Source organism: Ammospiza nelsoni, chromosome 11 (genome assembly GCF_027579445.1).
Source record: "Ammospiza nelsoni isolate bAmmNel1 chromosome 11, bAmmNel1.pri, whole genome shotgun sequence".
NCBI classification, from domain to species: Eukaryota; Metazoa; Chordata; class Aves; order Passeriformes; family Passerellidae; genus Ammospiza; species Ammospiza nelsoni.
Genome location: NC_080643.1, coordinates 7142929 through 7159775, shown reverse-complemented (window position 1 = coordinate 7159775; position 16847 = coordinate 7142929). Strand labels below are relative to the sequence as shown.

At 49.5% G+C, this 16847-nt stretch overlaps 1 protein-coding gene across 14 annotated transcripts in view; it reads right to left on the bottom strand.

Annotated features, from left to right (window-relative positions):
* CADPS (calcium dependent secretion activator) overlaps window positions 1–15218 on the bottom strand; it is a 203412-nt gene extending 188194 nt beyond the window's left edge. For all 14 annotated transcript variants that reach the window (XM_059480072.1, XM_059480074.1, XM_059480081.1 and 11 more), the window contains exon 1: window positions 14838–15218. In XM_059480072.1, the coding sequence (XP_059336055.1) occupies window positions 14838–15218 (381 nt within the window). The remainder of the gene's footprint in view (window positions 1–14837) is intronic.
* Between the last annotated feature and the right edge of the window lie 1629 nt (window positions 15219–16847).

The following is a 16847-nucleotide window of genomic DNA, read 5'->3' as shown; positions in this document are numbered from 1 at the left end:
TTTTTCATTAAGCTTCTGTGTCATATCTACAAAATGTGATCACTCAAACTGCATGCAAAGAGGCACACAATGTACAATTAGAGTGTATGGCTAAAATTTCTGGTGCAAAATGGTACTGTGACTCCATAAACACCTCTGAAAAATTGCACAAGATGACACCAAGGACATTTTTTGAATCCTGAGATTTGTTACATAAACAGCTACGACCTTGTACCCATGGTTTCAACAGGGACAAGCTGGTTTTTTTGCTGATTCTTAACCCAAATTTTTCGTTAATGTTTGCTTGAAAAGTCAGAAGCAGATACAAGAAAAAGAGAATGAAGAGTAGGAATTTCATTTACATTTCATAAAACCATAGCTAATCTTTTCAAGCAGAAATTTTAAAATACTTCAGTCTTCCCACTGCCCAAGCTCTGTCATTCCCCCTTTCAAACACAGCAAAGTCTCCCAAGCATCCAGGTGAGCAAATCCCTTCTCCAGCCCCTGAAATCCTGAGACTAAATCTATCTTTGAAGGGCTTCCTTGTACAGCTGTAACTTACCCCCACACCATTCCTAGACAGCGTAACTAACCAAGAACAATTAAAGTGCTCAAGGATTTCAACTTAATCTCAGAATGCATTAAAGTCCTTTCTGCTCTCACCTTGACATACTTTGAAGTCTGGATGATTTGCATTTTGATGTCTAATTGAAATGAGGATTGCTGCCTGACAGACCTTAATCTTCTCAAAAGCATGGTTGCTCCTCTCTCCCCAAAGCAAATATTTATCACAAGTTTCACCTTGAATATAGGTCATAGCATTGCAAAGCAAGTAATCAGAGCTCTTTAAAAAAACCAAAAACCCAAAAAATTACCACAAAGATTCTGTCCAGGTAAAAAAAAACAAATTCAAAAGGCACATCCATTCCCCTGAGTCACAGCAAGGAAAGATTATTACCATTAACATGAAGGTTATACAGCATATGAAACAACTGGCTAAAGAAAAAAATAAAAGAAATCACTTACAAGTGTCATATTCCATCATTAAATTTTAATAGGAAAAAACCACTACTGCGATTTGCTTAGTCTGAATATATATGCAATGTAAAGAGACCCTCTGACATCACCAAGGCATAACACCAGAGATAAATGGAGATGATTTTCCACACTACTGGAGCAGCTGTAACTCCCTCCCAAAGCTGCAGCAACCCAACAGCAAGGCAGCTGCTTCTGGCTGGCCACTGCCTCTCGTGCCCTTGGCTGAGAGGAAGGAATCAGAGGTCTTACTCTTCCCCTGAATGTGTGGGCTTTAACAGAGGGCAGCTGAGCTGCTACACGAGTTAAAATGCCGGTGTCCTGCTAGTCACAGTTGGTTGTCCCTGAAGCCTGAGCCCTCACCAGAGCATGAACAGCTGAAGGCCGCGTTGTGCACCGAGAGCGCCCCAAGCAAGGGCAGCCAGAGCACATCCATGTGCATCCCCAGAGAGCCCATCTGGAGCAGAGCCTCGCTCCACGGACTCCCAGCAATGCAAAACTAGGCTCAGGACTCCAGACTGCTTCCTTTTCATACAGCAGCTGGGGTTTGAGAGCAATAAGGATGAAGATTTTCCTGTCCTGCTTCTGCATTACACCGCAATTCTCCCTCCTGAAGGAGGGCAGCTCCTGTGACAAGCTCAGGAAATGTCAGAGGAGCAGGCTGCAGCAAGCCAGGCACTGCCCTGCCTGTGGAAACAGCAGGCAGGCTGCTGTCCACCTGCCCAAACACAAACTGCAGGAAAGGGTGCACAGCTGTTGTGCACAGAGCTGTTACGATCTATATGAAGCCCCATGTGTGTAAATGAAACATCGGCTCCTTCTATCATCAAACGTGTACAACTTGTAAGCATGAATTATGCAAGACTATTAACTGTCTTATTTTAAGAGGGAGCAGCTGTAAAAGCTGCTTGGAGGACACAGCAAGTCACGGAAGGGGCAGCCCCTGGTGTTCAGTGTCTGAGTGTGTCTGAGCTACAGCACAGCCACAGTCACTAGGTCCAGCCCCAGTGCTCCCCAGACCTGCATCCTGCACTAAGCAATTCACCCAGCATCTCACAAGCTCTGTCTTCCAGGAGTAATATTTTCACCATCTTATTGATAACAGCTTGAGAAAGATCTGGATAATTGTGTGAGTCTGTGAAGAAGTGAGCAGAGAGCTGAGCCTGTAACCTGGCTCAAACTCAAGCCCCCAGTCAGTGCCCAAACTGCCAAGCTCTGCCTTTGCTTTCACCTTTCACAAGGAACCTGAAACAGCAAACTCCCGCTGAGACCAAGGAGCTCCAGGCTGTTGCAGTTCAGTAACTCTCTTGTTGGCTAATGAACCCTCACACTCAGCCAGAGCCCACAGCTGAGGATGCCAGCCTGGAGTGATGCTGCACAGCCATGTCACAAGTGCCACCATGTCGGAGGCAGGGACGCTGAGTGCTGGCTGGCAGCACGGAGCACTCACCCATCCTCAGCCCCAACACACAGAGCACTGCAGGCTACTGAGCTCAGCCCTCCCTGAGCACACACTGTGCTTTGCAGACATGCTAGACTTGCTGATAGCAAGCTCTGGCCATAAATTACCTATAGGGTGAGAATTTTGATACAATTTTACATAAAACATTATTTCCTCTGGTCAATACAAATGCTGGTAGGACAGAGTGGCAGGGCTGTACACAGCAAATAAGCATGTTGGAACATAAGAAGTGCTGAAAGGGGAGGCACAGATGGGTATTAAGACCGGTTTCATTCATTGTATATATCACGGACTAGGAAGAACAAACATCAAACACCGTGATTACATTTACTGATGATTCAGATTTGTGTGGGCTCCTCAATACACAAGAGGAGGGCAATAAAGTCCTGGACAACTGTGAGCAAGCAAGCACCTCGGGGGATAATTAAATTAATCTGAGCCATGGAAATGCCACACAACAAGGCTAAAACATAAAGCAAACAACATAATAAAGGACTTTGCACTCAAGAAGCCATAAGAGACAAACAGAGGCTACTGCTTGTTCCCAGTGACCCACCCGGGTGCCAGGTGCAGCACAAGCCCATCAGGTGAAAACTGGTACAGGATACACACAAGGCTCTAAAAAAGCAATCTCAGTGATACCAGTTGTATGTGCCCCCCACCCAAGAGACTGTGGCTTTAGAGAAGGGTCTTGTCACAAGGGGACCACTGGTGGCACAACAGCTCTGGTGCCACCCTGACAAAACAAATCCATGCAGGGGACCCCAGGCCAGAGCACCTGCCTCTCACCTGGCTTACCAACTCCCAGTCCCTATTACCAGCTGCTCTCCAGACTCTTGACCAGTGCTCCCCATTTGGAAATCATGTACTTGCCTCTAACTGCCTGGGCAGCCTCACCATGCTGAACAGCCCTGTTTGATGTAGGACAGCTGCCTCAGAGACACTGAGGCACCTTCCCTGAGGCACCCTGCCCAGCAAAGGGACCATGGCAGGGTCCCACAGCAGGCACAGAGCCCCTTCCACGAGACAGGTCCCAAGAGCACGTCAGACTGAGACTGGGGAACACAAAGCATCTGCAGCAGCAACACAAGCAAGGACATGGGAGAAGTCAGAAGTGGCAGAGCTGTCCAAGGCCCTGAAGGCATGAAGATGCTAAATTTGATGAGGTTGAGGAAGGGAGCCAAAGGAGGAATAAATAGAGCTAATGAGAACACAAGGCATGAGCATTCAAAAACCTTTAACACACTACAAACAGCAATAAAAAGGCAATTAGAATTCCGAGATGCATGGAGGGTAATTGCATGCACTATAAATAGGTAGTGGGAAGACTGTCCTGCTCAGCAGGATCTGATTCACTTTTGGGGTGACTTCTGCGCAGAAAGGAATATTTTGGCATGCAACAGAAGCTGAGAAAAGGGAGTTTACAGAGTTTACAGAGAGATGAAATTACAGGAAGAATTTCTATTGCTGACATCCTGCTGCATGAAATATGTACCAAGCAGGAGCTTTGCCACAGGGGCTTCAGAGGTCATAGTTTGAGGAACTCCAAATAAAAGTTCAGCAGCAGGGGTGCAATGCAGCCTTAGAAGGAAACATCCATTTTATATCAGCCAGCACAGGAGTCCAGGCACTTCAGTGGCTTTCACTATTGATTGAGAAATCTAACAATGCCCATGGAGACCCCATCCTGCTCAGTTCACAGCCTTTGCACAAGCACTTGCACTTGTAACAGCACTTAAAAACAAGCAAAATCAGAAGTTTGAAAGTGTAATTCCAGTGTCAAATTCACTTCCTCCATCCTCCAACCTTGCTACTGGCATGTTGCTTCTGTTCCCTACCTGTGCCTCAGGCACACTCCACCACTCTGCTCTGCTCACAACTCCCTCCCAGGCTGGTGCAGCCCTCCAGGGGATGCCCATGGCTCACGTAGCTGACACAAGCAGCCAGCTCACAGTTTAAAAAACAGGCTCTGTGATGCCATTCCTGCCCAGCCTTCCCTCCCTACACCAGTGAGGCTGGAACAAATGCACCAACTGCTGCTCTCCCTGCTGGGCATGTGGCTCAGGCTCTGCAGGAATGTGTCATGAGAGATTCTGAGAAAGAAGTAGCTCTTGGAGCAGATAAAACCCATGAGAGTCTTTTCAGAATTACAACCGACATCTTTTAGAGTAGAAGGTACCACTTAAACCCAGGAGTCCATAAACAAGTAGAAATCATACCAGGCAGAGCCTTGGCTAACATAATCCACCACTGCATGATCAACTCAAGGCTTTTGAGGACACCAGCTCTCTCTTGAGACAGCTAGAGGCTAGAAGAGTATTATTCCCCATCATCTCTGCATAGCCCTGGGCATATCTGATGCAGAGCAAATGGGAGATGGAAAAGGAAAACAGTCACACTGAGAACTGCCAGCAATCCCTCCTCACCACCCCAGCTCCTTCACAGGTACCTTCCAGAGGAGGAATGTTTGCAGACTAAAGCAGCAAACACCTGATAAAGGGAGGGTGCAAAGCTGAAACTTCCCAACTCCAAAGTCCCTCAGCAGGTCTCGTGCCCTTCCCAGCTCCCTGTTCTTTCCCAATGCAGAGCATTGGCATAGATTCATGTTTGGGAGCTGCTCTGCCCTCACAAATGACTGAGCACACACAAAGTCTCTGCAGTCCTAACTCCAGCTAGCTCTTTGCTACGCACCAAAAACCAACCCCATGCAGCTCAGAGCATCCCCACACAACAGCAGCAGATGGCTTCTGCCTGGAGCTCTCACTGGCAGAGGGTGGCCTGCAGAGCCAGGGTGGGAGGCACAGAGCTGGTTTTTGCAGCGTGCACAGGTCGTGCAGCCTGGCCCATGGCTGAAGAAGTGCTGGCTGTGGCCTTCCTTCCCCCTTGCAGTGTCACCATGCAGGTAGCAAGGCAGCTGGCTCCTGCTGCGTCACCCCGTTAGCTTCCTCCCGAGGCAGAGACGAGTCTGTCATCATCTCTGGCTGCAAGGAGAATGGGAGCAGTCTGCTGGGAAGGAAGGTGGTGACAATAAAAGCAAACTCGTCACATGCAACATGCAAAGCATTTGTACCCTCTTGCTGAATTAGGAAAAGGTGTTTGGCATCTTAGAAGAAAATTGCCTTTTGCTTGATGTTCTGCTTATGTGATACGCACATCACTTTCCAGCTGCCTAAATTCTCTGCTGCTGAGGTGTGGGAGGAGCTGACCCCCTACAACAGTACATCAGGCAAAGTGAAACCACCTCCTTGCAAAAACTACAGCATCAGCAGCAGTCCAACAGAACTTTGGGATTGCTGCAAATAATTGTTCCCAAATCACCCCATATTTTCTGTGCCTAAAACATAACACTTAAATGCTCCTTTCTTCCCAGCCCACAGCCATCAGACAGGCATAGGGACACCTGAGGGGAGCACTGAGTGGAACACAGGTTGCCTCTGCTGTTCATGGAGCAGCTTCTCCCTTCCACAGCCACTTGTACCAGACACACCCCAAGGCTGGCCAGAGCAAGCCCAGAAATTTCTTCCCAAAGTGTCTTTGCAGTATTCAGGTTCATTTGGCCAGCTGGCTAGACAGGGCTCCCCCAAATCACTCCTTGGGATAAGAGTTCATTTCCAAGCAAAGCACCAACTGGAAATCAGATGGGTGTGTGCCTTCTTGCAGACCCAACACCAGGGAGTTGTATTTAGTATTACTGGTCTATTTTCCCTCTAACAGCCAAGTCCCTTTATCCCACCAGCCAGGCACCTTGTCCTCTCCAGTGCCAGCCAGAGTCTGTTTGTTGGCTGTGACACTCCAGGCTCTGAAATGACCCTCATGCACACACCCACATCCCTACCAACAAAGGTAAGTCGCTGTCTCTCTCTGAGGGGCTCTGAGGAAAGCATGGGGCTGCTCCCCTGCCATGTGGAGGTGGGGAAAAACTTGTGGGTTGTGGTCATATATTGGGGTGCTCAAAGCAGCAAAACCCTTCAACAGGATTGAAGCCTTCTGCACCTCAGGGCAACGCCAACTTAGCATCATGTGCCTTGGTAACTTAAATTCCCCAGGAAAGGGAGAACGGCATCCCAGAGGAGTCAGCAAGCCCCACAAACCTCATCAACTGAAAGCACACTGCAAGTAACAGACATCAGTGGCTGCTACAAACTTAGAGAATCTGCAAACTCTCACTGCCATCCTCTCCAGCTCAATAGGTTCTCAGGATCAAATGCAAATGCTAGAAATCAAATTCAAATTCTGGAGCAGACACTGCTCTTTACAAGGCAACCTGTGAGACTGTTTCAAGAGGACAATTATTAACAAATAGCTTCTTCTATCAGTAGCTACTCAAGGTGTGTGCCTGGAAAACAGCCTTTCCTCCCTATTACTGTCCACCCCTGTGCCAGACAGGCAATTGGGAGCCAAACCACCCCCTTTTATCCCTGCTCCAAGAGACTGAACTGAGCCTGTGCACACTGCAGTGCTGCAGCTGCTCTGGATACCAGGCCTCTTTCTCCTGCAGAAGTGCCTCAGGCAATGACAACATCCTAAACAAATACTTCTTTTCCACTGCCAAAAAGTTTATTGAATTTTTCCCCCCAAAATTCATCACCCATCTGAAGACATACAGCGAGTGATAGACTTGCAGGGACAGGGTCACTCTGCTCCATGCTTGTACAGGATCAGATCCAGTTCATAAATGCTAAACCTAAATCATCAAGTGTGGATCTAAATCCCACCCCAAAAAGGGAGTAGAAGGTGGTCTGCAGAGGGTCTACAGACAAAGCTAGATTAGAAGATTCTTCACTTGAGAAAGTCTGAAAGCCCTGCCTTTGTGTGAATGTCACCCTAATTCAGCACACGAGGTCACAAAAGGCAGTGCTGGACCATCAGCCCTGTTTGTCAGGGTATTACACAAATGCACAGTGGCATCAGCCCAAAGTCCTACCAAAGTCAGTGAGGTTCCTTCAAGATGTGCACATTGCCTTGCCAGTCCCCAAAGACAAACACCACAACACCGTCACTAAAAAACATGACGAAATCTAGACTTCATTAAGTTTCTTCATCAAATATTAACATTTAGGTATGGGGAGACACCCATGAGGGTCACTATAAACCTGACACTATTAAAAGTCCAAGCTCCCAACCTCACTGTGAAGTAGACAGACAGGTTTTGAACTATGACAACTACAAACACAGCACGACTTACCCCAAGATGAATAAATATTTGCATGACACTTTGACTCAGGTGTTTAAATTCTAGAAAATGTCTGACTTTATCAGCCTGAATCACAGACAAACAATACCAAATATTATCACTAAAAGCACCTTTTCAAACAACAATTTCAAAAGGTTAACATCAAACACTCAGCAACTGCACTTTATGTCCTGTCTTAAAAATTAAGCCCACACAATTCAGAGGAAAACCTGGCTGAAGTAACCCAAATATCCTGTACCACAAATTACTTCTTCCTAAGCAAGTGCCAGGCTAGGATGCTCTGTGTATTTTTGTCAGTACCTCCCTGGTAATGACACAGGGGAGCTGCCCAGGAACCTTCCATCCCTCACATTTCCCCTCACCCATCCTCATGAAGAGGCAGCTGGACCTTGGAGCATCCCCTCCAAGAAGGGTGGCCCAGTTCTGACCCACTGGGAGCTGGTGGTGCCACTTGCATAAGGGGCATCCAAGGTGAGGAGACAATTCTGATTGTCCTGCACCACACTCTAAAAGAGCTGGGCAGGGAGGTGGCACCTTCCCTTGGACCTTAGCCTGTTCTATTTCCAGGAAGGGAACACTCTGAGGGGCCACCCATCAAAGCCCACCCACCCTCCTGGGTGACATAAGGAGAAGAGCTGCTCATCACCAGGGCAAGTCCCTTTGTCTGCTGTTTTAAGGGAACTCTACTGTTTTAATTAGTCTTAATGCTCAAAGGCACACTAAAATATCTGATTTCTAGAGATCATTTTGGGGGTGAAACCCTGGCACTGCTGAAGCCACTAGCTGGATTCACATCAATACTCTCCAAGCAACAGCTTTATTGATCATACTGTATTGATTGGTCTTAACATACTGATCAAGTTTACATCATGAAACAGAAAGAGGATGTTTACCTTGTACCACTCTGGACTACAGCACTGCCAGCAGCTCTGGGGTTTGTATATATACACTGCCAGTAGCAGAGCTGGGATGGCTGGGCTGCTACTGCTAAATAAACTAAAAACAAATTAAATATTTCTCCAGCTAACAAAAAATTGCATAGGGAAATGACTTGCTGACCACTTGCCACATAGGTAAATGGAGAACAAGTGACTCACCATTCAGCAGAAAAAATTACAAGTTGTGCAAGAGGCAAAGTGCTTCAGGGAGAGTGTCTAGACTATGCAAAGCAAGGCCATAAATTACACCTTTTGAAACAATGGGCTGTAGCAGGGCTTGGAGCTGCATGATCAGATAAGTCTTCTCCACTCTTAGTTGGTAGCATCTCTGGCCCAAGAGGTGCCACCCACAATAATTGAAATGTCAGGCTATGGATCAGGAACTGCAAAGTTTTACAACAGCCAAAGACCAAGCTCACAGCCTATTTAATTACCCACTTCACAATCCAATAAATTGCAAGTATATAAATAGCCAAAGTATGACAAATATTTAATATCTCCTAAAATTAAATTAAGATAAGACACTGGCAAAATAAATTATAAGTGTTTTAACTGAAAACAACTGTTTTCTGCAGATTCCAGACAACTTGAGCACAGTAATCACATTCTGCACTCCACACTGCTAAGCAGCACAGCATCTCAGATGTGCCAGACCTTCCTTGCCATGGTGATGCTCTGCAGGCAGGCTCACCTTCACTTCAGGGCTGGCACAGAGCTGGGCACAGCCCCAGCCAGCAACCCAGCCTCACACACAGCCCTCATTTGATGGTGGCAGTGGCCTGTGCCCACGTGGAGCCATCTAAGGGGTGAAGTCAGCCTCTAACTACTCCTCCAGGTTTGCACAGGCACAGCACTCATAATATTCCTGCTAGCTTTGCTGCAACTACAGGGCTGTACATGAGGTACAGCTCGTGCTTCAGAGCTGCCTGGACCTTGCAGCTGCTTCTTAACAGGACTAGACAGCAACTGAGGGACAGACAGAAAACAAGCAGAGCATCATCTTTACCTCTCCTGCCCTCAGAGCTGAGAAAACCTAAAGTCTCCAAGGGTTTCTTGGGACCAGCAGAGCAGAATCTGATCACAAAAACAAATTCCTCCAGCAGAAAACTGCTAAAACAAGTCCCAACACCACCTGAGTTCAGTCTGTCCCAGAAGAACAGTGTGCTGGTGCTTTTATGAGAGAACTTGTGTAAGTATGGCATGAGAGTAACAACCCAACCCACGATAAGGAAGATGTGGTTATTTGGAAGGCTGCACTAGCTTTCCTATGTCCTAACTGTTGTAGCATCTGTGAGCCTGCTGAAATGGCAGCATTCAGTATTTTAAGATGCATTGTAACCAATTGAACAGTTTCTGACCCCTCACACCTGTTCTGCTCTAAGCACTGTGCTTAAATCAATCACCATTCAGCAAAGCACAAGCTTAAGCGCTTTGCTGAATTTGACTGAGAATTTTGCTAATGCACCTGACGTCATCCCACAGGCTTACACAGGGACCCAAATCATGAGCCTCTTCTCCCAGGAGTAGCCTTGGTAATCTGCAGCAAATCTGGAACTTTTTTCATCCTGCATTTATCCCGCTGGGAACTGATTTACTCTCCTGCCTGCCTGCTCCCTTGTTCTGCAGGAAGGAAAACAGGCAGTGGCAACCACGGCTGCAACAATGTCTGACCTAATGTGCTCTCCTCATTTTATCTCCTAAAAAGTTCTTCCTGCTGCCCCTTTCCCAACGAGTGTTTTCAGTTTATGCTATTTTGAAGGAGCAAACACCAATTCCAGGGCTGTGCTGTGCCTTTTGACTGCTGAGCTGCAGAGATATTTAGCAAAAGGTGCAACCCACATCCAGGGATGCTTGGTTTGCATCACTACAGACACACACCTTGTCCAACATCCCTAGGCTGCTGGCTGAGCTGTCTTCCCAAAGGCTTCAGACAGCTGGGAACAAGTGGGAAGAGGCACCAAGCATGGCTGGTCGTCTCCACTCTACTTCCAACAAAGCAGCATGATCTAGAGAAAAGACCACACACATCCTGGGCAGGCAATTACCAAGCTCAGTGCCATCTGCAGTAATAAAACACATTGTTCTGGGAGCCATGGAGCTGGCAAAGCCCCTTTCCTCCTGAGCTGCATCATGAGGCCGGAGCCTTCCATATCCAGCAATATTGTAAGCTCTGATGGGAGGTTTTCCTCCTCATTCAGTTGGTCTCTTGCTCAGATTCCCCAGTGTCTAGTAATGGCTGCCCACACACTGCACCTTCCTCCCATCTGGGGTAGAAATAAAAATTAAATCTCCCTATTTTCACCAAGCCTTACAGGGATGAGTATCTTGCAGACCATTGTCTGCATCTCTAATGTGCCTGGAATTCAGTGGTGGCTTAAAAAAGAAAACTAAGTGGGAAGCAAAGACAGCACAGGCAGGTATCTAATAACCCTTTTTTCTTTTTCCTTAGGAAATAGTGCTAGTGAGATGTAAATAGAAGAACTTACAGGTAGACATCACAGATGTGTAGTTACTGTAGTGGAGCCTTACCCCATAAACATCAAAATAAACCCAAAGCAGAGGTGTAGACCTGAACACACTCATCTAAAAAACAGCTTTTCCTCTGTTGCAGAAATTTCTGGGGTGTCAGGGTCAGAAAAATACCAGTTCTGAGTGGCATCTGCTTAAATTAATCTGAAAATCTGAAACACAGAGCTTACTGCTGGTGTAAACAAGCAGAGCTGTCATGCCCACATGCAGTAAGTACCCAGCTACACCATCCATTCACACATTTCTGCTGCTCTCTTTGCTCTCATACACTCTAATTTATCAAACAGCAGGTAATTACCTTTGTGGTGCAACAGCAGCACCTTAACTACACAGTTCCCTTTATTCCAGGGGGGTTCATGGGTGCTGCAGAACACCAGGCTGCATTTTCCAGCTCCTGAGCACTACACACGCCTGTGTGGCTGCACAACTGGTGCCTGCTGTGCCAGTGTGTTCCCAGCCCCCAGGGCACCAGCCAGCTCTGACACAGCACTGCAGGAACAAGCAGGGAGGATTACACACCTCAGGGGAGGAACAGGGATCCACAGCCCAGGAAGAACTTCAATGCTGCGGCCACTACACAACAAAATCAACTCTTTCTTATCTGAGGAAATTGCAAAGAAGGTGAAGCTATTAGAAGCTGCCTGGGCTCTGGGAGCCTGGCTGCAACACGGTCCATCTCAGCCGTGGTCCTCCAGCTGTGGTGGGGATGGGCTCTCTGTTATCAGATACCCCAGACAGGAACCCACTCTGCAGGGCAGCAGCTTCACTGCCTCACCTGCAAAGCCATTGTCACCTGCCTGGGCTGTGCTCGGGGTCACAGCATCTCCCATTCTACAGCTGTGAGCCCGGTGAAGCCACACCTCACCCCTCTCCTTCCAGCACTGGGCAGAACCTGCTGAGCCGGGCTGGGGACAGGTCCCCAGCACTCACTGCTGCACAGGTCTGCCCAGACACCTCTGTGGTGGCACCTCCCTGGCATGCCTGGTGTGAAGTCAGGTCCCCTGAGCTGGGCAGGGCCCCAGTGGGGCTCCCAGACACGCTGTCCATGGGCAGTGACTGCACTGGGCAGATGGGCAGGGTCAGGCCTGGCATCTCCAGGGCCCTGCACATGCAGAGGATCAAGCAGCAGCTCCTGCAGCCTCTGTGTCCAGCACCACTGGGAAAGGAGGGAGTGTGGTCCTGCACACCAGCCTGGAGACTGCAAATAACAATACCTGGGCATCTTCTGCTCCCTGTTTCTTCAAGGATGAAACAATTCCCTGGTAAACTGCAGACTGTGAGGGTGGAGAGGTAAATGGGAAAGGAAGCAGTTTATCCCTCCTCTGCCAATGAGCAAACTGACCCAAGAGCCCCCATCAGAGCAGGACCAAAATCCAGTTTTCTCTCACCTTTCCCCTAAGAAGCAAAATGCATTTGTTCCACTTTGGTGAGTCCTGAGCACCTGACACTTTCATCATTACTGAAAACCCAACCAATACACTGCAGCTGAAGCAAGGTGCTCAAGAGGGATCAGGTCCCTCACCTTCACCCTCTGGTCTCTCTCCAGCCAGAGAGGAAGGAACATTCCTAACACACAGAGGGATGTGTTAGGAAAGCAAAGCAGAGGAGCACATGAAGTTCATCAACAAACTCCAGGCTCTGGTAGTCCTTTAATTGACTTCAACAGGAGTCGTGGCAAAGAAAAAAGGGCAAGGATCTACTCCCAGCATGCCAACTGAATATAGGGATATAGAGAAAACAAAAAACTAGAATTAATTCACCTTTTAAAAGGTAAATTCAATTTGACATGTGTTATCATGGTAAATTTAGCTTTCCCAATTCCATTTCACTGCTAAATTTGAGGGGAGAGGGTCAGCCCCCAAGACACACCTATTTTAGCTATGTTAATAAGCCAGAACTGGTCCCTATGTTCTTCATTTCACAGAGAACAGATTATTTCTTCCCAAGATCCTGTGTAACTTCCACATAACCTTGAATATTGCTGCCATTTTGCAATTTTTCTCATTACTCCTCATTTCTTTGTTTCACCTGCACTTTATTGCCCACCTTTTCCTCTCCCTTCTCCTGTCCTTTCACAGTGCACTATTTTGATTTCAGGGACTATAAACTGTCCTTCCCAGCCACTCTTCTCTGAACTGCTAAGATGCTGCATGCTCCTTTGGATGAACTACTTGTCAATTTCAGTTCACTTTTATGTGAGAAACAGTTTCAGGACTGACTTGGTTTTATTTCAGTGAAACAAACAATAATGTAAGTTTCATCTTCAGTTCACTTCTATGTGAGAAACAGTTACAGGACTTACTTGTTTGTATTTCAGTGAAACTAACTAACAATAATGTAAATTTCATCATCTTTCTCTAACACAAAGAAGTTGCACAGGGAAACAAAAGCCAAAAGTACTTTGGAAATTCACAATCTGTTGAAAAGCATTGTAGGCAAAAAGAACAGATAGAAGAAACTCCAAACCTGGCTATAATTTCAGCTATGTACTTTGCTCAGCAAACAAAAGCAGATCACTCAAGCTTCCAGCAACAGATTGTCCTATATTGCCTTTAAACTACACGATACAGTACGGATACACTTTCCTACCTCCGTATGTTGCAATGACTAATAATAGTCTGTGGTGTAGCAGAACTGAATGTCGTTTTCATCAATACATCCAGGAGTCTGCCTGAATTGTAAAGGTCATTTGTGAACACAGAACAGGATCAAGGCTAAAACTGCAGTCTAAGAAACCCAATCAAAAATGGTGACAAAAAATCAGCCAGCTGTTTCAGAGAGCTACATTACATCACAGACTCAACTCTGGCTGCCACAGGGAAAAAGTTGGCTACATTTGACTGAAAGATGCCTGTGTCCAGATCCAGAAGAAACTTAATTTCTGCCCTGGCCCATGAGCTTGTGCCTCAGAGGAGAAACAAGCTCCAGGACAGCTCCTGGAGGTGGGAGCCCAGGTGAAGCACTCTGCCCAGCCTCTGCCTGGAGCAGCGCCCGGCCCTGCTGTGGTGACACACTGGGGGAGGACAGTCAGGACTGTGGCAGAGACCTCACCGCAAACCTCTGCTGATGCGTTCCGCCAGGAAGGCGGTCTCGGGGAGCTCGCCCAACATAAACACTTGCAAGAAGTTGAAATGAGACTCAGCAACTCCCCAAGTCAGTGCCAGCACTCCCAGTTAAGCAAACTTTGCAGTAAGCATGGAGTTGTGGAGTCCCTTTGCAGGAGCCAACAGCACGTGCCTGGCTTTTTCCAGCAATATCACCCACTTCTCTCCTTTCGACAACCTTTAGAGGCCAACATCCCAAACTTCCCGAATCCCGACGTTGCGTAACTAGAAGCAACGATGTATGTCACAGGCTCTGTGTGGGAGAGCATGTCGGGGAGCAGCACGGGGGGTGACAGGGGGTCAGGGGGCTGCCCCGGGCCCCGAGCCAGCACCGCGTGGGCCCAAGGTGCCCTGAGCCGGGAGTGCCCTTGGGGTGCCCGGGGAGCTGCAGGCCCGGCAGCGGCGGGAGAGGCGAGGAGTGGGCAGGGATGCGGACAGAGGGGGATCTGGAGAGCGGGCACAGGGGTAAGGCAACAGCAGGTGGGTAAGAAGGGGGCAGGATGGATGGCAGGGAGCAGCCAAAGGTGGGTGGGTGATGGAGAGGAGAGGCAGAGCCGGGCAGGGCAGAGCCGGGCAGGGCAGCGCACGGCCGGTACCTTCTGCTGCCGACGGGCCATGTCGGTGGGCTGCTTGGCGTTGAAGGGGTAGGCGATGCAGCGCATGACGAAGACGTAGAGCTGCAGCTTCTTCTTCCTCTCCTCCTCCTCCCGCTGCAGCCGCTCCAGCTCATCCTTCTCCTTCTCGCTGGCCACCGAGGGGCTGGGGCTAGCGGGCCGCGCCGCGCTGCTGCCGCGCCCGCCGGGCTGCAGCCCCCCGGCGCTCCCACCGCCGCCGGCACCGCCGCCGCCGCCGCCGCCCGGGCCCTCGCCGGGGCGGCTGGGCGAGAGCCGCGCCGCGGCGGGCGCCAGCGGCTCCTTGCCGCTCTCCTCCTCCACCAGCTCCTCCGACTCCTCCTCGCTGGACGACGGGTCCAACATCGCGGCGGCTCCGGCTGGGCTCGGCCGGGCGAGCTCCGGACCGCGCTGGGCTGCGCTCCGCTCGGCGCCGCCGTGCCCGTGCCCGGCTCCGGCTCCGCGCGCCGCCGCGCCCGCGCGCGCCCCCGCCCCGCCCCGCCCCGTGCGCGCGGGCGCTGGCCGCGGTGCTGCACGCGCGGAGCGAGGGGAGCGAGCGGAGAGCGGGCCCCGCGCATGCCCGGTGCGCGCCTCGCAGCCGCCATGGCCGGGGGGTCCCGCAGGTGCGGGGTGCTGAGCGGGTGCCTTGGTGTCCCCACAGCCCCACACAGGCACCGCGGTGTCCCCAATGTCCCTACAGCCCCACACAGGCACCGCAGTGTCCTCAGTGTCCCCACAGCCCCACACAGACACCGCGGTGTCCTCAGTGTCACCACAGCCCCACACAGGCACCGCGGTGTCCCCAATGTCCCTACAGCCCCACACAGGCACCGCGGTGTCCCCAATGTCCCTACAGCCCCACACAGGCACCGCAGTGTCCTCAGTGTCCCCACAGCCCCACACAGACACCGCGGTGTCCTCAGTGTCACCACAGCCCCACACAGGCACCGCGGTGTCCTCAATGTCCCTACACCTCCACACAGGCACCGCGGTGTCCTCAATGTCCCTACACCCCCACACAGGCACCGCGGTGTCCTCAGGGTCCCCACAGCTCCACACGGGCACCACGGTGTCCCCACACGGGCACCACGGTGTCCCCACAGAACCCACTGTCTCTCCGAACCTCCACAACCACACACAGACACTGCTGTGTCCTCAATGTCCCCACGGACACCAATGTCCCCACGGACTCCAATGTCCCTGCTGTGCCCCTGGTGCCCCCACAACCCTACACTGTGTCCTCGCAGCATCTTGAGCCACATGAATCCCTGCAGACCTGAGGCTCACAGCATTTGTTTTCCACCGAGCAGCTCTTCTTGCACCTCGGTGCCGCTAAAAGTCTTAATTGAAAAGTGATATTGCTGGTAAAGGTTTCATCCAAGTCACTAATTATTACATGTGTAATGATATCGTGGTGTTCTGCTTTGAAGATTACCTGGGGCAAGCTGAGAACTTCAGGAGGCTCTCTGAGGGATGAGTCAGTGAAGACATCGTGTATGCAATGGTTTAGTTTCTGGTGATTTTCAGATCTGATTGAGACTTCATTTACATGTATTTGTGTATTTGTGGTCGGTGGGTGTTTTCAAGGTTTTGTTTTTCTGCTCAATTAGCAGTGCTTCTTTTCTAAATGTCAAAATACCTGTCACCTGTTAATTCATGCTAATAAATATTTAGGGAGAATAGATAAACATTGGCTCATGGTGATGGGACTGTGAGAATAGCTTGCGGCTGAGGAGATAGGCACTGCTTCTCACGATGTGTTCCAGCGTTTTCACAACAGCTGGGCTTTCTGAGCTTCTTACCTACTTCTAATTAAAAGCACAGAGTAGCAGATGAGTCTGGAAAAACTTCTGGGTCCTACATTTCCAAAAGCCATGAGAAGTGGCTGCAAAATTGGTGTAGAGAATGAAAAATGGCTTTCCCCATTTCCATCAGCCTTATCTGCTAGAGCTGTGGCATTGTGCACATCACACATGGTGTGTGTCCTGCCAGCAA